The 21,398-nt window shown below is 40.7% G+C and overlaps 1 protein-coding gene across 1 annotated transcript in view; it reads right to left on the reverse strand.

The window, feature by feature from the left end:
* The window catches only part of MED17 (mediator complex subunit 17), a 140,602-nt gene that overhangs the window by 21,104 nt on the left and 98,100 nt on the right, over nucleotides 1-21,398 (reverse strand). The window contains exon 10 of the mRNA XM_053708620.1: nucleotides 8,530-8,647. Within this exon, the coding sequence (XP_053564595.1) occupies nucleotides 8,530-8,647 (118 nt within the window). The remainder of the gene's footprint in view (nucleotides 1-8,529; nucleotides 8,648-21,398) is intronic.

A 21,398-nucleotide genomic window follows, 5' to 3' on the forward strand; every position in this document is an offset into this window, starting at 1 on the left:
CACTGAGCTATGGAAGGTCGTGGAACAGAGTGAAGAACTTGACAAGCGTTTAGAAGTTTCGACTTTCTGACATCTGTCAGGAAAATCTTCATTTCTAAAGAATCTATTATTGTCCCCAAGAAAGGAACTCTTGTCGACGGAGACAGGGAACTTTTTTCTATGTTCACTTTCCATCCGTGAGATCTGAGAAAGGCCAGAACGATGTCTGTGTGAGCCTTTGCCTTTGAAAGAGACGACGCTTGTATCAGAATGTCGTCCAAGTAAGGTGCCACTGCAATGCCCCTTGGTCTTAGAACCGCTAGAAGGGACCCGAGTACCTTTGTGAAAATCCTTGGAGCAGTGGCTAGCCCGAATGGGAGAGCCACAAACTGGTAATGTTTGTCCAGAAAGGCGAACCTTAGGAACTTATGATGATCTTTGTGGATAGGAATAACATAATTTATGTAAGAACTTACCTGATAAATTCATTTCTTTCATATTAACAAGAGTCCATGAGCTAGTGACGTATGGGATATACATTCCTACCAGGAGGGGCAAAGTTTCCCAAACCTTAAAATGCCTATAAATACACCCCTCACCACACCCACAAATCAGTTTAACGAATAGCCAAGAAGTGGGGTGATAAGAAAAAAAGTGCGAAGCATATAAAATAAGGAATTGGAATAATTGTGCTTTATACAAAAAAATCATAACCACCCCAAAAAAGGGTGGGCCTCATGGACTCTTGTTAATATGAAAGAAATGAATTTATCAGGTAAGTTCTTACATAAATTATGTTTTCTTTCATGTAATTAACAAGAGTCCATGAGCTAGTGATGTATGGGATAATGACTACCCAAGATGTGGATCTTTCCACACAAGAGTCACTAGAGAGGGAGGGATAAAATAAAGACAGCCAATTCCTGCTGAAAATAATCCACACCCAAAATAAAGTTTAACAAAAAACATAAGCAGAAGATTCAAACTGAAACCGCTGCCTGAAGAACTTTTCTACCAAAAACTGCTTCAGAAGAAGAAAATACATCAAAATGGTAGAACTTAGTAAAAGTATGCAAAGAGGACCAAGTTGCTGCTTTGCAGATCTGGTCAACCGAAGCTTCATTCCTAAACGCCCAGGAAGTAGATACTGACCTAGTAGAATGAGCTGTAATTCTCTGAGGCGGAATTTTACCCGACTCAACATAGGCAAGATGAATTAAAGATTTCAACCAAGATGCCAAAGAAATGGCAGAAGCTTTCTGGCCTTTCCTAGAACCGGAAAAGATAACAAATAGACTAGAAGTCTTACAGAAAGATTTCGTAGCTTCAACATAATATTTCAAAGCTCTAACAACATCCAAAGAATGCAACGATTTCTCCTTAGAATTCTTAGGATTAGGACATAATGAAGGAACCACAATTTCTCTACTAATGTTGTTGGAATTCACAACTTTAGGTAAAAATTCAAAAGAAGCTCGCAACACCGCCTTATCCTGATGAAGAATCAGAAAAGGAGACTCATAAGAAAGAGCAGATAATTCAGAAACTCTTCTGGCAGAAGAGATGGCCAAAAGGAACAAAACTTTCCAAGAAAGTAATTAATATCCAATGAATGCATATGTTCAAATGAAGGAGCTTGAAGAGCCCCCAGAACCAAATTCAAACTCCAAGGAGGAGAAATTGACTTAATGACAGGCTTTATACAAACCAAAGCTTGTACAAAACAATGAATATCAGGAAGAATAGCAATCTTTCTGTGAAAAAGAACAGAAAGAGCAGAGATTTGACCTTTCAAGGAACTTGCGGACAAACCCTTATCTAAACCATCCTGAAGAAATTGTAATATTCTCGGTATTCTAAAAGAATGCCAAGAAAAATGATGAGAAAGACACCAAGAAATATAAGTCTTCCAGACTCTATAATATATCTCTCTGGATACAGATGTACGAGCCTGTAACATAGTATTAATCACAGAGTCAGAGAAACCTCTTTGACCAAGAATCAAGCGTTCAATCTCCATACCTTTAAATTTAAGGATTTCAGATCCTGATGGAAAAAAGGACCTTGAGACAAAAGGTCTGGTCTTAACGGAAGAGTCCACGGTTGGCAAGAGGCCATCCGGACAAGATCCGCATACCAAAACCTGTGAGGCCATGCCGGAGCTACCAGCAGAACAAACGAGCATTCCTTCAGAATCTTGGAGATTACTCTTGGAAGAAGAACTAGAGGCGGAAAGATATAGGCAGGATGATACTTCCAAGGAAGTGAAAATGCATCCACTGCCTCCGCCTGAGGATCCCGGGATCTGGACAGATACCTGGGAAGTTTCTTGTTTAGATGAGAAGCCATCAGAACTATTTCTGGAAGTTCCCACATTTGAACAATCTGAAGAAATACCTCTGGGTGAAGAGACCATTCGCCCGGATGCAACGTTTGGCGACTGAGATAATCCGCTTTCCAATTGTCCATACCTGGGATATAAACCGCAGAGATTAGACAGGAGCTGGATTCCGCCCAAACCAAAATTCGAGATACTTCTTTCATAGCCAGAGGACTGTGAGTCCCTCCTTGATGATTGATGTATGCCACAGTTGTGACAATGTCTTATCTGAAAACAATGAACAACTCTCTCTTCAGAAGAGGCCAAGACTGAAGAGCTCTGAAAATTGCACGGGGTTCCATGTTGATCGGAAATCTCACCTCCTGAGATTCCCAAACCCCTTGTGCCGTCAGATACCCCCACACAGCTCCCCAACCTGTAAGACTCGTATCTGTTGAGATTATAGTCCAGGTCGGAAGAACAAAGAAGCCCCCTGAACTAAACAATGGTGATCTGTCCACCATGTCAGAGAGTGTCGTAAAATCGGTTTAAAGATATTAATTGAGATATCTTTGAGTAATCCCTGCACCATTGGTTCAGCATACAGAGCTGAAGAGGTCGCATGTGAAAACGAGCAAAGGAGATCGCATCTGATGCGGCAGTCCTAAGATCCAACATTTCCATGCATAAGGCTACCAAAGGGAATGATTGTGACTGAAGGTTTTGACAAGCTGATATCAATGTTAAACTTCTCTTGTCTGACAAGGACAGAGTCATAGACACTGAATTTATCTAGAAACCTAAAAAGGTTACCTTTGTCTGAGGAATCAATAAACTGATTGGTAAATTGATCCTCCAACCATGAACTTGAAGAAACAACACAAGTCGATTCGTATGAGATTCTTCGAAAATGAGAAGACTGAGCAAGTACCAAGATATCGTCCAAATAAGGAAATACCAAAACCCTATTCTCTGATTACAGAAAGAAGGGCACCGAGAACCTTTGAAAAAAATTCTTGGAACTGAGGCTAGGCCAAATAGTAGAGCCACAAAACTGGTAATGCTTGTCTAAAAAGAGAATCTCAGACACTAAAAGTGATCTGGATGAATCGGAATATGCAGATACACATCCTGTAAATCTATTGTAGACATATAATGCCCTTGCTAAACAAAAGGCAGGATAGTCCTACAGTAACCATCTTGAATGTTGGTATCCTAACATAACGATTCAATAATGATAGATCCAGAACTGGTCTGAAGGAATTGACCTTCTTTGGTACAATGAAGAGATAAAATAAAACCCCAGCCCCTGTTCCAGAACTGGAACTGGCATAAATACTCCAGCCAACTCTAGATCTGAAACACATTTCAGAAATGCTGAGCCTTGCTGTGTCAATTGGGACACGGGAAAGAAAAGAATCTCTTAGCAGGAGGCCTTAACTTGAAGCCAATTCTGTACCTTTCTGAAACAATGTTTCTGAAACCAGAGATTAAGAACGGAATTGATCCAAATTTCTTTGAAGAAAACGTAATCTGCCCCATACCAGCTGAGCTGGAATAAGGGCCGCACCTTCATAGGTACTTAGGAGCTGGCTATAGGTTTCTATAAGGCTTGGATATATTCCAAACTGGAAATAGTTTCCAAACTGATACCGCTCCTGAGGATGAAGGATCAGGCTTTTGTTCCTTGTTGTGAGGAAAGGAACGAAATGATTATTTACCCTGGAAAGAAAGGGAAAGCAAAGTTGACTTAGAAGACATGTCAGCATTCCAAGTTTAATCCATAAAGCTTTTCTAGCTAAAATAGCTAGAGACATATACCTGACATCAACTCTAATGATATCAAAAGATGGTATCACCAATAAAATTATTAGCATGTTATAGAATAATAATAATGCTATAAAATTATGATCTGTTACTTGTTGCGCTAAAGCTTCTAACCAAAAAAGTTGAAGCTGCAGCAACATCCGCTAAAAATATAGCAGGTCTAAGAAGATTACCTGAACATAAGTAAGCTTTTCTTAGAAAGGATTCAATTTTCCTATCTAAAGGATCCTTAAATGAAGTACTATCTGCCATAGGAATAGTAGTACATTAGCAGGAGTAGAGACAGCCCCATAACCTTAGGGATTTTTGTCCCAACAAACTCTAATCTGTCAGATGGCACAGGATATAATTTGCTTAAACGTCTAGAAAGAGTAAATAAATTACCCAAATTATTCCATTCCCTGGAAATTACTTCAGAAATAGCATCAGGGAGATAAAACACTTCTGGAATAACTACAGGAGATTTAAAAACCTTATTTAAACGTTTACATTTAGTATCAAGAGGACCAGAATCCTCTATTTCTAATGCAAATAACACTTCTTTAAGTAAAGAACGAATAAATTCCATCTTGAACAAATACAAAGATTTATCAGCATCAACCTCTGAGACAGAAACCTCTGAACCAGAAGAACCATTATCAGTATCAGAATGATGATGTTCATTTAAAAATTCATCTGAAAAAAAGAGAAGTTTTAAAAGACTTTTATGTATACTAGAAGGAGAAATAACAGACATAGCCTTCTTAATGGATTTAAAAAATAAAATCTCTTATGTTATCAGGAACACTCTGAAAATTAGATGTTGACGGACAGCAACAGGTAATGTAACAGTACTAAAGGAAATTTTATCTGCATTAATAAGTTTGACATGACATGCAATACAAATAACAGCTGGAGAAACAGATACCAAAAGTTTATAGCAGACTTAGCTTGGTAGCTCCAGCACTGTGCAGTGATTTTCCTGTAGTAACTTCTGACTCAGTTGCAACGTGGAACATCTTGCAATATGTAAAAGAAAAAAACAACATATAAAGCAAAATTGATCAAATTCCTTAAATGACAGTTTCAGGAATGGGAAAAAAATGCCAGTGAACAAGCTTCTAGCAACCAGAAGCAATAAATAATGAGACTTAAATAATGTGGAGACAAAAATGACGCCCATATTTTTTAGCGCCAAAAAAGACGCCCACATTATTTGGCGCCTAAATGCTTTTGGCGCCAAAAATGACGCCACATCCGGAACGCCGACATCTTTGACGCAAAATAACGTCAAAAAATGACGCAACTTCCGGCGACACGTATGACGCCGGAAACGGAAAATAATTTTTGCGCCAAAAAAGTCCGCGCCAAGAATGACGCAATAAAATGAAGCATTTTCAGCCCCCGCGAGCCTAACAGCCCACAGGGAAAAAAGTCAAATTTTTGAGGTAAGAAAAAATATGATAATTCAATGCATAATCCCAAATATGAAACTGACTGTCTGGAAATAAGGAAAGTTGAACATTCTGAGTCAAGGCAAATAAATGTTTGAATACATATATTTAGAACTTTATAAATAAAGTGCCCAACCATAGCTTAGAGTGTCACAGAAAATAAGACTTACTTACCCCAGGACACTCATCTACATGTTTGTAGAAAGCCAAACCAGTACTGAAACGAGAATCAGTAGAGGAAATGGTAAATATAAGAGTATATCGTCGATCTGAAAAGGGAGGTAAGAGATGAATCTCTACGACCGATAACAGAGAACCTTATGAAATAGACCCCGTAGAAGGAGATCACTGCATTCAATAGGCAATACTCTCTTCACATCCCTCTGACATTCACTGCACGCTGAGAGGAAAACCGGGCTCCAACTTGCTGCGGAGCGCATATCAACGTAGAATCTAGCACAAACTTACTTCACCACCTCCCTTGGAGGCAAAGTTTGTAAAAACTGATTTGTGGGTGTGGTGAGGGGTGTATTTATAGGCATTTTAAGGTTTGGGAAACTTTGCCCCTCCTGGTAGGAATGTATATCCCATACGTCACTAGCTCATGGACTCTTGTTAATTACATGAAAGAAATGTAGATACGCATCCTTTAGATCCACGGTAGTCATAAATTGACCCTCCTGGATTGTAGGTAAAATCGTTCGAATGGTTTCCATTTTGAACGATGGCACTCTGAGAAATTTGTTTAGGAACTTTAAATCCAGAATTGGTCTGAAAGTTCCCTCTTTTTTGGGAACCACAAACAGATTTGAGTAAAAGCCCATTCCTTGTTCCACGGTTGGAACTGGGTGTATCAATCCCATTTTTAACAGGTCTTCTACACAATGTAAGAATGCCTGTCTCTTTATTTGGTTTGAGGATAAGTGAGACATGTCCAGAAGATAACCCTGAGAAAATATTTCTAGTGCCCAGGGATCCTGAACATCTCTTGCCCAAGTCTGAGCGAAGAGAGAGAGTCTGCCCCCTACTAGATCCGGTCCCGGATCGGGGGCTACTCCTTCATGCTGTCTTGTTAGCAGCAGCAGGTTTCTTGGCCTGCTTACCCTTGTTCCAGCCTTGCATCGGTTTCCAAGCTGGTTTGGTTTGCGAAGCATTACCCTCTTGTCTAGAGGCTGCAGAGTTGGAGGCCGGTCCGTTCCTGAAATTGCGAAAGGAACGAAAATTAGACTTATTCTTGGCTTTGAAAGGCCTATCTTGTGGGAGGGCGTGGCCCTTACCCCCAGTGATGTCTGAGATAATCTCTTTCAATTCTGGCCCAAAAAGAGTTTTACCCTTGAAAGATATATTAAGTAATTTTGTCTTGGAAGATACATCCGCTGACCAAGACTTTAGCCAGAGCGCTCTGCACGCCACAATTGCAAACCCAGAATTTTTCACCGCTAATCTAGCTAACTGCAAAGCAGCATCTAAAATAAAGGAATTAGCTAACTTAAGTGCGTGAACCCTGTTGCTATGGAGTTATCCATTACTGCCGTCAATTGTTGCATAGTAATAAGCATTGGCGCGCTAGAAGTACTAGGGGCCTCCAGCGTGGGCAAAACTGGCGTAGACACAGAAGGAGATGATGTAGAACTATGTCTACTCCCTTCATCTGATGAATCATCTTGGGCAACTTTACTATCTGTGGCAGTACTGTCCTTACTTTGTTTGGACGCTATGGCACAATTATCACACAATTTTGAAGGGGGAGACACATTGGCTTCCATACATACAGAACATAGCTTATCTGAAGGCACAGACATGTTAAACAGGCTTAAACTTGTCAATAAAGTACAAAAACCGTTTTTAAACAAAACCGTTACTGTCTCTTTAAATTTTAAACAGTGCACACTTTATTACTGAATATGTGAAAAACTATGAAGGAATTGTTCAAATTTAACCAAATTTTCACCACAGTGTCTTAAAGCATTCAAAGCATTGCACCCCAAATTTGAGACCTTTAACCCTTAAAATGTTTTAACCCCTCTACAGTCCCAGCTACAGCCTTTGCTGCGACTTTACCAAACCCAGGGGGTATACGATACCAAATGAAGCCTTCTAGGAACCTTTTCAAATACTTTCAGACCCACACACATGCAGCTGCATGTCCTGCTCTCAAAAGAAACTGTGCAGTAATGGCGCGAAAATGAGGCTCAGCCTACTACAGGGAAGGCCCTTCCTGACTGAAAAGGTGTCTAAACCAGTGCCTGACGTTAAAAAAACGTTCCCCAAATTTTATAAGTGTGAATATCAACATCAATCTTTATAAAAAGCCCAAATAAAGCAATCGATCTTGCCCATAAAAATGTCTACCAGTTTTATAGCCCACATTAAGCCCTTTATTCTGTTTGTTTTAGACTAAGAAAATGGCTTACCGGTCCCCATGAGGGGAAATGACAGCCTTCCAGCATTACACAGTCTTGTTAGAAAAATGGCTAGTCATACCTTAAGCAGAAAAGTCTGCTAACTGTTTCCCCCAACTGAAGTTATTTCATCTCAACAGTCCTATGTGGAAACAGCAAACGATTTTAGTTACTGCTGCTAAAATCATATTCCTCTCACAAACAGAACTCTTCATCTTTTTCTGTTTCAGAGTAAATAGTACATACCAGCACTATTTTAAAATAACAAACTCTTGATAGTAGAATAAAAAACTACAACTAATCACCACATACTCTTCACCATCTCCGTGGAGATGTTGCCTGTGCAACGGCAAAGAGAATGACTGGGGTGGGCAGAGCCTAGGAGGGACTATATGGACAGCTTTTGCTGTGCTCTTTGCCATTTCCTGTTGGGGAAGAGAATATTCCCACAAGTTATGGATGACGCCGTGGACCGGACACACCAATGTTGGAGAAATTTGGGTTTCATTTCCCTTTAAGGACACATTTGAATAACATTGTTTGGTTACTAAATCTTTAATATGCATACCTGAGAGAGAAGGAAGTCCTGCAATTCCTGCTCTTGGTGAGACAACGTAATAACTCGCCCATCTCTGTGTACTACCCTTATCTGATCTACTCCAATATTCAGCTGCAACTGAATAGATCTGAATATAAAGGAAAGAGAATAAAGTGGTGTGCAAACAAAGCCAAACAAATCAGTAACATGGAAACATAGATTTTGACGACAGATAAGAACCATATGCCCAACAAGTCTGTCCAATATTGTCTAAAAGTATAAACTTATCTAGTTTGTATGATATTCTTATACTTATCCCAGTCATTCTTGAAGTCCCCCGACAGTGTTTAGCATTACAACATCTTGTGGAAGTTTATTCCATGAATCTCTCACCCTTTTTGTAAAGTGAAGGGCTTCCACAAATAACTCCAGAATCTACTACCCTTCAGCTTCAGATCATGACCCCTTGTTCTTGAATTTTTCTTTCTGAAGAATACTCACAGCCTCAGCTTTACTAAGCCCTTTAATATACTTGAAAGTTACTATAATATCACTTCTTTCCCCTCTCTCCTCTAAGCTATAAATATTTAGGTAATTGAGCCTCTCCTGGCAAGTTATTTTTTAGACCCATTTGTACCATTTTGGTAGCGTTAATTTGCACAGATTCCAGTTTGTTTATATCCTTCTGGGGAAAGGCCTCCAGAACTGCACACAATTCTCAATATGAGGCCTAACTAATGGTCTGTAAAGTGGCATAAGAACCTTACTATTTCTGCTGCAAATACCTCTACCAATACATACAAGCATTCTCCTGGCCTTACTCGCTGCATTACTACATTTTAAATAATAATTCCTAAATCCAGTTCCTTATTTTTAACAGTCAGTAAAAGTGTAATTGAGTCTGTAATTAACATTTGGATTTTTCTTCCCTAAATGCATAATTTTGTACTTTGCAGTGTTAAACTTTAGATATCAGTCATTTTTTCAATCCTCCAATTTTTGTATATCGCTTCTCATTTGTTCAACCCCTCCCTGGAACATCTACTCTATTACAAATCATCTGCAAACAGACATACTTTGACTGTAACCCTTTGTGGATATCTCTGACAAAACAGGCCCCAGAACTGATCCCTGAGGAACACCACTAGTAACTGCCCCCTCTGCTGAATGTACTCAATTTACTAAGATAAGAAAATTTATGCTTATCTGATAAATTTATTTCTTTTTTGACACGATGAGTCCACGGATCATCTTAATTACTAATGGGATATTCACCTCCTGGTCACCAGGAGGCGGCAAAGAGCATCACAGCAGAGCTTTTAAATAGCTCCTCCCTTCCCTCCCATTCGACCGAAGTTAAGGAAAGAAAGGAAAAGTCAAGGTGCAGAGGTGTCTGAAGTTTACAAGGACCAACAACCTGTCTTACAAGAACAGGGCGGGCAGTGAACTCATCGTGTCAAAAAAGAAATACATTTATCAGGTAAGCATAAATTTTCTTTTCTTTTTTATGACACGATGAGTCCACGGATCATCTTAATTACTAATGGGATTCAATACCCAAGCTAGAGTACACGGATGATACGGGAGGGACAAGGCAGGAAACCTAAACTGAAGGCACCACTGCTTGAAGAACCCTACTCCCAAAAGCGGCCTCAGCCGAGATAAAATGCAAAATTTATAGGACTTTGAAAAAGTGTAAAGAGCGAACCAAGTTGCAGCCTTGCAAATCTGTTCCACAGAAGCTTCATTCTTGAACGACCACGAGGAAGCAACGGCCCTCGTGGAATGAGCCATAACTCTCTCTGGATGCTGTAGTCCAGCAATCTCAAAAGCAAAACGTATAATACTCTTCAGCCAGAAAGAAAGAGAAGTAGCTTTCTGGCCCTTACTTTCTCCTGAGAAAAACACAAATAAAGCAGAAGACTGGCGAAATCCTTAGTCGCCAGCAGGTAAAAAGTGTAAAGCACGGACCACGTCCAAATTGTGCAGAAGACGTTCTTTCTAAGAAAAAGGATTAGGACACAAGGAAGGAACAACAATCCCCTGATTAATGTTCCGATCAGAAACAACCTTAGGAAGAAATCCTAATTTAGTACGGAAAACTACCTTATCTGAATGGAAAATAAGGTAAGGAGACTCCTACTGCAATGCCGAGAGCTCTGACACTCTACAAGCAGAAGAATAGCAACAAGAAATACAACTTTCCAAGATAACTTAATATCTAAGGAATGCATAGGCTTAGACGGAGCCCTTTGAAAAACTTTGAGAACTAAATTCAGACTCCATGGAGGAGTAACTGGTTGGAACACAGACCTGATCCTGACCAGACCTGACAAAATGATTGTACGTCTGGGACATCCGCCAGGCGGTTACGGAACAAAATAGACAGATATTTGACTCTTTAGGGAACTTGCCGAGAAACCATTCTCCAAAGCTTCTTGGAGAAAGGACAGATTTCCATGAATCCGAAGTCTACTCCAGGAGTAGCCTTAAAATTTGCACCAATAGAGATATATACACCATATCTTATGGTAAATCCTTCTATAAAAAAGTCAGAAAAACCCCGCTTTAGACAAAATTAAGCGTTCATTCTCCAAGTAGCCAGTTTCAGAGAAACCGGATATGGGTGAGGAAAAGGCCCTCAAATTAGAAGGTCCTTCCTTTACGGAAGTCTCCAAGGTGGCAGAGACTACATGTCCACCAGATCTGCATACCAAATCCTGCGAGGCCAAGTCGGTGCAATGAGGATCACCAAGGCCCTTTCCTACGGAACTCGAGCAATGACCCGAGGAAGAAGAGCCAACGGAGGAAATAGGTATGCTAGACTGAAGGTCCAAGTTACCGCCAGGGCATCTATCAGTACCGCCTGAAAGTCCCCGGACCTCGGCCTGTACCTCGGGAGCTTGGTATTCTGCCGAGATGCCATGAGATCTAATTCCGGCTGACTCCATTTGAGAATAAGGCTGGAAAACACTTCCGGATGGAGTTCCCACTCCCCTGATGAAAGGTCTGCCTTATTCAGGAAATCCGCTTCCCAGAAGTCCACCCCTGGGATGTGGATCGCCGACAGACAGCAAGAATGGACCTCCGCCCATTTAATTATTTTGGTTCCTCTGTCATCGCTAAGGAACGTCTTGTTCCTTCCTGATGAATGATGCAAACCACTAAAGTTATGTTGTCCGACTGGAACCTGATAAACTGGACCGAGGCCAACTAGGGTCAGGCCAGAAAAGCATTGAAGATCGCTCTCAACTCCAGAATGTTTAGTAGTAGAACAGACTCTGAATCCAAACTCCCTGAGCCTTTAGAAAGCCCCAGACTGCTCCCCATCCTAGAAGGATGGCATTTGTTGTCACAATCACCCAAGATAGTCTGCGACAGCAGGTTCCCAGGGAGAGATGATCCAGAGACAACCACTGAAGAGAATGCCTTGACTTCTGCTCCAGTAGTATTTGGGGAGACGAGCCCGCATAATCTCCGTTCCATTGTCTGAGCATGTTTAACTATAGAGCTCTGAGGTGGAACCGAGCAAACGGGAGGACCGACACCATCAGCCCGACTACCTCCATGCACTGAGCCACTGATGGTCGAGGAGTGGACTGAAGAGGTAGACAAGTATTGAAAATCTTTAATGTCCTGACTTCTGTCAGAAAAATCATCATAGATAGGGAATCTATTATTGTTCCCAAGAAAGTTACCCCTGTATTTGGAACTAAGGAACTCTTTTCCAAATTTACCTTCTATCCGTGAGATCTCAGGAGGGATAACAACATTTCCGTGTGGGATCTTGCTCGTTGTAAGGATGGTGCCTGGACTAATGTGTCGGTCAAATAGGGTGACACTGCAATGTCCCTTAATCGAAGCACCTCCAACAGCGGTCCCAAAACCTCTGAGAAAGTCTGGGAGCTGTAGTAAGACCGACAGGAAGAGTCATGGATTGGAAAAGTTTGTCTAGAAAGGCAAACCTTAGAAACTTGTGTTAATCCCTAAGAATGGGAACATGCAAATACACGTCCTTTATTTCTCAGTGTCATAGATTGACCCTCTTGAAACAAGGGAGAGTGAAACGAATAGCTTCCAACTTGAAGGACGTTAATTTTATGAATTTATTTAGACTCTTGAGCTCTACAAACAGGACTGAGGGTTCCCTCCATTTGGGAACCCCGAACAAGTTGGAATAAATTCCAGATTCTGTTCCTGAATCCAAATAGGGACTATCGCTCCCACGTCAGAGAGGTCTCCTATGCAGTGGAAAAATGCCTCTCTTCTTCTGCAGATAATCTTTAAAGCAAAGATCTGCCCCTGGAAGAAAAGTCCTGACTCCAGATTGTATCCTAAGGATACAGAGAGTCTTTCCGGATCGGGGGCAGGCCTAGCCTGTTGTCTTTTGTTCTAGCAGGATATTTGAATTACATTCCCCTATTCCCGAGGGAATGAATGTCCCTTTTCCTCTCGAATATTAGAGAGAATTTCTGCTAAAATAGGTCCAAACAAGGTCTTCCCTTGTAGGGAATCACCCAAAAGTTTATACTCAGATGAGGTATCCGCAGACCCCATCTTTCCTGACACTCTGCGGGCCATATCGCAAAAACCTGAAAACTTAGCTCCCAGCTTAAACGTTGAAGAGGAGCATCTGGGATAAAGAAGTCGGCTAACTTAATTGCCTTAATCCTATCCCGGACTACTTCGAGAGAAGTGTCTGTCCGATAGAATTAGACCACGCACCAAAACGGTACGCTACCACACTGGTGACAAAGCAATACAAACCGCAGGTAGATGTCAACTCTGACGTACACCCCTTCCTTGGGTACTATTGACAAGACTCCTGGATAGAGTCTGCTATATCTGGAGAAAAGGGGGTACCCAGTTTCTCCCTGACTTTGTAAAGTGTACTGGACTTATTAGGATTGACTACGCCGATAATGTCGGAGTCATCCAGGGTATCAGAAACCTTCTATTAACAAACGGAGGTGTTGAAGCCTAAGCTAAAAGGAAACTCTTCAGTATCAACAAAAGAAATTACACAGACAGAGTCTGAGATTTCCCCCTTATCTACTACCAAAGTATCCCCCACTCCGTGCTTCAAGGAGGATCATTAGGAAAAGCTACTACTGTATAAGCACTATTCACTGAGTAAATACATCAGACATTGCTTTAATGATCTTAGGAAGCAATGTTTTGTCAATTAACCCCAGGTGGAGTTAGTGAAGAGGTGCAGGGCACTGCATGTGTGGGTTATAAAATATTTTGCACTTTTGGAAAAAAAAAAGTTTTTATTCTTATAGTAAGGATCTCTCCATTCATATCAAAACATAAGGAGATACTTTGTAGGGTTTCTTGGAACACTCTGCCACACATGGGTGAATAATCCAAGAAAAACCAACCCAGAAAAAAAAAAAAAAGAACGCTACTGTCTCTTTAACTTTTAAAGAGAAACTTCTTTAGTTATGTTACTGTCGCTTTAAATTTTTAACAAGTAATTTCTAAATTAAGCGTGCAAACATGGTTAATAAAAACACAGTACTGAAAACCCCCTCTACACCTCAGCTACCTAGCTGTAGTGCCTGCCAGCCCTTTGCACAGTAAATATTTCGGACTAAGACCTTTTGAAACCCTGTCCAGTCCGTTACTTTCTCTATTTAAGAGTAAACACTCTCCTCTATCCCTTCCGATACTCGGAAAAAAACGACAAAGTGGTGCGCAACTAAATTGGCGCCACACACAACTCCGCCCATTGTGGGCGTAAGCATAATAAACTCCCGGTCGCCATTGATCTTTTTATTTTTACAAAGTGGAACTATCGGGAGCGCAATAACGGACTGATCAGCTTCAGCTTGGCAGCTGCTAGTCCAAGAGACTAAATGTCAAACACCTCACACTGATGTCAATATGTGTTCTCCCGGTCGGCTATTATTAAACCGCCGGGAGATGAGAACACAGTCCCCTTCAACACCTCACCCTGAGCTCGTCTTTTGTATAGCTCATCAGTTTTGTCAATAGGGGATCTGCCGGTCGGCTATCATGAAACCGCCGGGAGATGAGAGAACATGTCCTATGCATCCCCTGTGTCTGCGTTTAAACTGTCCCAAAGCGTCCCCTAAGCCTCTGGGGGAATCTATCTGTAACCCTCTGATAAAGGAGGTCAAATCCAACAAGGTATAATAAAGATTAAGTGTCCAACCTTTCTTCCGAGCCTTTTCAACCCCCAGAATAAAGTTAGCACTTACCTCATCTTCTGCCGGACAGTAAGGCAGTTCCCAGGTTTGCGAGGTCCTCTCCCTCACATGGACCTGTAATTTAAAACGAAAGTTCTGAGTAATGTGAGAATTATGTCCCACAAGTGCTCTAAAGCCACCAAAGCCCTACTGAAGAGAATGATATGGAGGACTACGGCTACACCCTAGAACAAAGAAGAACACTTTGGCACTACTTTAAAAATAATAAACTCTTGATTGAAGAATCTACACTAACACCTCACTTTACCTCTTCCCATCACTAACGTAGGCAAAGAGAATGACTGGGGTGGGAGGGAAGGGAGGAGCTATTTAACAGCTCTGTTGTGGTGCTCTTTGCCTCCTCCTGCTGACCAGGAGGTGAATATCCCATTAGTAATTAAGATGATCCATGGACTCATCGTGTCATAAAAAAGAAACTCTGTTTTCTATCTTTAAGCCAGCATTCTACCCTGTTCACTTTTTTGAGTCTACAAATGCTTTGCTGAAATCTAGATATGCTACATCAACTGCTCCATCCTGGTCTAATACTTTCGTTACATAATCAAAGAAGTCAAATTAGTATGACATGATCTCCCTGAAGTAAAACCATGCTGATTTGGGTCCTCTAAATTGTTTGTCTTTATGTAAATCAGAATTCCTTCTTTTAAGAGAGCTTCCATTGATTTCCTTACTACTAATGTTAAACTAACTGGTCTGCGGTTACCAGATTCTTCCCTGGTGCAGCAGAATCTGTTAGCGCTCTGCAAAATAACAGATAATAATACTGGCCTTTTTATGAAGAGGTCTACAGTCACTATTTGCCAATCCTCTGGAACAACTCCTGTCAATAGTGACTGATTAAACAGATCAGTTAAAGGGATAGTGTAGTCAAAAATAAACTTTCATGATTCAGATAAAGCATGCACCTTTCTAATTTAATCCTATTAACAATTTGTCTTTATTATCTTTGTATCTTTATTTGAAAAGCAAGAATTTAAGCTTAGAAGCCGGGTAGCGCTTGCTGATTCATGGCTACATATATAGACACCAATCAGCAAGCGCTACCCAGGTGATGAACCAAAAATGGTCCGGCTTCTAAGCTTACATTATTGCTTTTTCAAATAAAGATACCAATGGAACGAAAAAAAATTGATAATGGGAGCAAATTAGAAAGTTGCTTAAAAACATAATTTTTGTAAGAACTTACCTGATAAATTCATTTCTTTCATATTGGCAAGAGTCCATGAGCTAGTGACGTATGGGATATACAATCCTACCAGGAGGGACAAAGTTTCCCAAACCTCAAAATGCCTATAAATACACCCCTCACCACACCCACAATTCAGTTTAATGAATAGCCAAGTAGTGGGGTGATAAAGAAAGGAGTAAAAAGCATCAACAAAAGGAATTTGGATATAATTGTGCTTTATACAAAAAAAATCATAAAAAGGACTCTTGCCAATATGAAAGAAATGAATTTATCAGATAAGTTCTTACATAAATTATGTTTTCTTTCATGTAATTGGCAAGAGTCCATGAGCTAGTGACGTATGGGATAGCAATACACAAGATGTGGAACTCCACGCAAGAGTCACTAGAGAGGGAGGGATAAAAATAAAAACAGCTGAAAAAAAATTAATCCATAACCCACAAAATAAGTTTATTCTCATAAATGAAAGGAAAAAACTTAAATCAAAAGCAGAAGAATCAAACTGAAACAGCTGCCTGAAGAACTTTTCTACCAAAAACTGCAAATACATCAAAACGGTAGAATTTAGTAAATGTATGCAAAGAAGACCAAGTTGCTGCTTTGCAAATCTGATCAACTTAAGCTTCATTCTTAAAAGCCCACGAAGTAGAGATTGATCTAGTAGAATGAGCTGTAATTCTCTGAGGCGGGGCTTGACACGACTCCAAATAAGCTTGATGAATCAAAAGCTTTAACCACCATGCCAAGGGAACGGCAGAAGCCTTCTGACCTTTCCTAGAACCAGAAAATATAACAAACAGATTAGAAGTCTTCCTGAAATCTTTAGTAGCTTCAACATAATATTTCAAAGCTCTTACCACATCCAAAGACTGTAAGGATCTCTCCAAAGAATTCTTAGGATTAGGAAACAAGGAAGGGACAACAATTTCTCTATTAATGTTGTTAGAATTCACAACCTTAGGTAAGAATTTAAATGAAGTCCGCAAAACCGCCATATCCTGATGAAAAATCAGAAAAGGAGATTCACAAGAGAGAGCAGATAATTCAGAAACTCTTCTAGCAGAAGAGATGGCCAAAAGAAACAACACTTTACAAGAAAGTAGTTTAATGTCCAAAGAATGCATAGGCTCAAACGGAGGAGCCTGCAAAGCCTTCAAAACCAAATTAAGACTCCAGGGAGGAGAGATTGATTTAATAACAGGCTTGATACGAAGCAAAGTCTGCACAAAACAATGCATATAAGGAAGTTTAGCAATCTTTCTGTGAAATAAAACAGAAAGAGCAGAGATTTGTCCTTTCAAGGAACTTGCAGACAAACCTTTATCCAAACCATCCTGAAGAAACTGTAAAGTTCTAGGAATTCTAAAAGAATGCCAAGAGAATTTATGAGAAGAACACCATGAAATGTAAATCTTCCAAACTCAATAATAAATCTTTCTAGAAACAGATTTACGAGCCTGCAACATAGTATTAATCACCAAGTCAGAGAAACCTCTATGACTAAGCACTAAGCGTTTAATCTCCATTACTTCAAATTTAATGATTTGAGATCCTGATGGAAAAATAGACCTTGAGATAGTGGAAGTTGGCAACTGGACATCCGGACAAGATCTGCATACCAAAACCTGTGAAGCCATGCTGGAGCTACCAGCAGCACAAACGATTGCTCCATGATGATCTTGGAGATCACTCTTGGAAGAAGAACTAGAGGCGGGAAAATATAAGCAGGTTGATAACACCAAGGAGGTGTCAATGCATCTACTGCTTCCGCCTGAGTATCCCTGGACCTGTACAGGTACCTGAGAAGTTTTTTGTTTAGATGAGATGCCATCATCTATTTCTGGAAGCGCCCACATCTGAACAATTTGAGAAAACACATCTCGGTGGAGAGACCATTCTCCCGGATGTAAAGTCTGGCGACTGAGGTAATCCGCTTCCCAATTGTCTATACCTGGGATATGAACCGCAGAAATTAGACAGGAGCTGGATTCCGCCCAAACAAGTATCCAAGATACTTCTTTCATAGCTTGGGGACTGTGAATCCCACCCTGATGATTGACATATGCCACATTTGTGACATTGTCTGTCTGAAAACAAATGAACGGTTCTCTCTTCAACAGAGGCCAAAATTGAAGAGCCCTGAGAATCGCACAGAGTTCTAAAATACTGAATGGTAATCTCGTCTCTTGAGATTTCTTAACTCCTTGTGCTGTCAGAGATCCCCAAACAGCTCCCCAACCTGAAAGACTTGCATCTGTTGTGATCACAGTCCAGGTTGGACGGACGAAAGAGGCCCCAAAAATTATACCAAGTCAGAGAAAGTCTAACATTAGGATTTAAGGATATTAATTCTGATATCCTTGTATAATCCCTGCACCATTGGTTCAGCATACAAAGCTGGAGAGGTCTCATATGAAAACGAGCAAAGGGGATTGCGTCCGATGCTGCAGTCATGAGACCTAAAACTTCCATGCACATAGCTACTGAAGGGAATGACTGAGACTGAAGGTTCAGACAGGCTACAACCAATTTCAAACGGCTCTTGTCTGTTAGAGACAAAGTCATGGACACTGAATCTATCTGGAAACCTAAAAAGGTTACCCTTGTCTGAGGAATCAAAAAACTTTTTCGTAAATTGATCCTCCAACCATGTCTTTGAAGAAACAACACTAGTTGATTTGTGTGTGATTCTGCAGAACGTAAAGACTGAGCGAGTATTTAGATATCGTCCAAATAAGGAAACACTGCAATACCCCGTTCTCTGATACAGAGAGCAGGGCACCTAGAACCTTTGAAAATATTCTTGGAGCTGTCGCTAGGCCAAAAGGAAGAGCAACAAATTGGTAATGCTGGTCTAGAAAAGAGAATCTCAGGAACTGATAATGATCTGGATGAATCGGAATATGAAGATATGCATCCTGTAAGTCTATTGTGGACATATAATGCCCTTGCTGAACAAAAGGCAGAATAGTCCTTATAGTCACCATTTTGAAAGTTGGTACTCTTACATATTGATTCAAAATCTTTAGATCCAAAACTGGTCTGAATGAATTCTCTTTCTTTGGGACAATGAATAGATTTGAATAAAACCCCAGACCCTGTTCCTGAAACGGAACTGGCATGATTACCTCTGATAACTCCAGGTCTGAAACACACTTCAGAAAAGCCTGAGCCTTTACTGAGTTTACCGGAATGCGTGAGAGAAAAAATCTTCTCACAGGCGGTCTTACTCTGAATCCTATTCTGTTCCCCTGAGAGACAATACTCTGAATCCAATGATTTTGGACCCAATTGATCCAAACATCTTTGAAAAATGTTAATCTGCCCCCTACCAGCTGAGCTGGAATGAGGGCCGCACCTTCATGCGGACTTGGGGGCTGGTTTTTGATCTCTTAAATGGCTTGGATTTATTCCAATTTGAGGAAGGTTTCCAATTGGATGCAGATTCCTTGGGGGAAGGATTAGGTTTATGTTCCTTATTTTGACGAAAGGAACGAAAACGGTTAAAAGCCTTAGATTTACCCTTAGGTTTTTTTATCCTGAGGCAAAAAAACTCCCTTCCCCCCAGTAACAGTTGAAATTATTGAATCCAACTGAGAACCAAGTAATTTATTACCTTGGAAAGAAAGAGAAAGCAATCTGGATTTAGAAGTCATAACAGCATTCCAAGATTTGAGCCACAAAGCTCTTCTAGCTAAAATAGCTAAAGACATAGATTTAACATCAATTTTGATATCATCAAAAATGGCATCACGAATGAAATTATTAGCATGTTGAATCAACTTAAAGGGAACCACAACACCTGCTTGAAATATTTTAAACCAACTTTTTCTCATTATGCAAAATATACTGACTTTAATTCTGTATGCAGTTTTCATCTTACTGCATTCTTTTGTAGGTAAAAGCTTTATCATTTAAACATTGCTCAGCAGCCTTGTACCTGCAATGTAAGCTGCCATATAGCAACGCACGTTCCACAACAGTGGGTCACGTGATACACACAGCACCTTCTATTTGTAAAGGAAGCAGATTGAGCCCTGCAGTGTCTTAGAAGAACGCTTCAGGCAGACAGGCACTGTTATGTTTATACATAGCAGTGCACACGCAGGGAAGGAAGTGGGAGGAGAGGAATGCACAAGGGGAGGAGAGGAATGGAATGCACAGGGGGAAGAAAGTCTCCGGAGTAAGTATGTAATGTAGATGAATGCAAATGTCTCGTTACAATTTTATATGCAGAGTGTTTGCTTTCTTTCCTCCCTCTCCTCCCCCTCACAATTGCTTCCCTGCTCGTGCTATTTTTAAACATAACAGTGCCTGTCTGCCTGAAGCCGTTCTTCTTAGACACTGCAGATTTCAATCTGCTTCCTTTAGAAATAGAAGGTGCCGTGTGCATCACGTGACCCACTGTTGTGGAAGTGGAACCAACTTTGCAATATGGCAGCATACTTTGCAGGTACAAGGCTGAAGAGCAACGTTTAAATGATAAAGCTTTTATCTACAACAGAATGCAGTAAGATAAAAATACTGCATACAGAATAGCTTGTTAGTTTATTTTGCACAATTAAAAAAAACAGAATTTATGCTTACCTGATAAATTACTTTCTCCAACGGTGTGTCCGGTCCACGGCGTCATCCTTACTTGTGGGATATTCTCCTCCCCAACAGGAAATGGCAAAGAGCCCAGCAAAGCTGGCCATATAGTCCCTCCCAGGCTCCGCCTACCCCAGTCATTCGACCGACGGACAGGAGGAAATATATATAGGAGAAACCATATGGTAACGTGGTGACTGTAGTTAGAGAAAATAATTCATCAGACCTGATTAAAAAACCAGGGCGGGCCGTGGACCGGACACACCGTTGGAGAAAGTAATTTATCAGGTAAGCATAAATTCTGTTTTCTCCAACATAGGTGTGTCCGGTCCACGGCGTCATCCTTACTTGTGGGAACAAATACCAAAGCTTTAGGACACGGATGAAGGGAGGGAGCAAATCAGGTCACCTAAACGGAAGGCACCACGGCTTGCAAAACCTTTCTCCCAAAAATAGCCTCCGAAGAAGCAAAAGTATAAAATGTGTAAAATTTGGCAAAAGAGTGCAGTGAAGACCAAGTCGCTGCCTTACATATCTGGTCAACAGGAGCCTCGTTCTTGAAGGCCCATGTGGAAGCCACAGCCCTAGTGGAGTGAGCTGTGATACTTTCAGGAGGCTGCCGTCCGGCAGTCTCAAAAGCCAATCTGATAATGCTTTTAAGCCAAAAGGAAAGAGAGGTAGAAGTTGCTTTTTTACCTCTCCTTTTACCAGAATAAACAACAAACGAAGAAGATGTTTGTCTGAAATCTTCAGTAACCTCTAAATAGAATTTTAGAGCACGGACTACGTCCAAATTGTGTAACAGACGTTCCTTCTCTGAAACTGGATTCGGACACAAAGAAGGTACAACTATCTCCTGGTTAATATTTTTGTTGGAAACAACC

This window comes from Bombina bombina, chromosome 3, assembly GCF_027579735.1.
Source record: "Bombina bombina isolate aBomBom1 chromosome 3, aBomBom1.pri, whole genome shotgun sequence".
Taxonomy (NCBI): domain Eukaryota; kingdom Metazoa; phylum Chordata; class Amphibia; order Anura; family Bombinatoridae; genus Bombina; species Bombina bombina.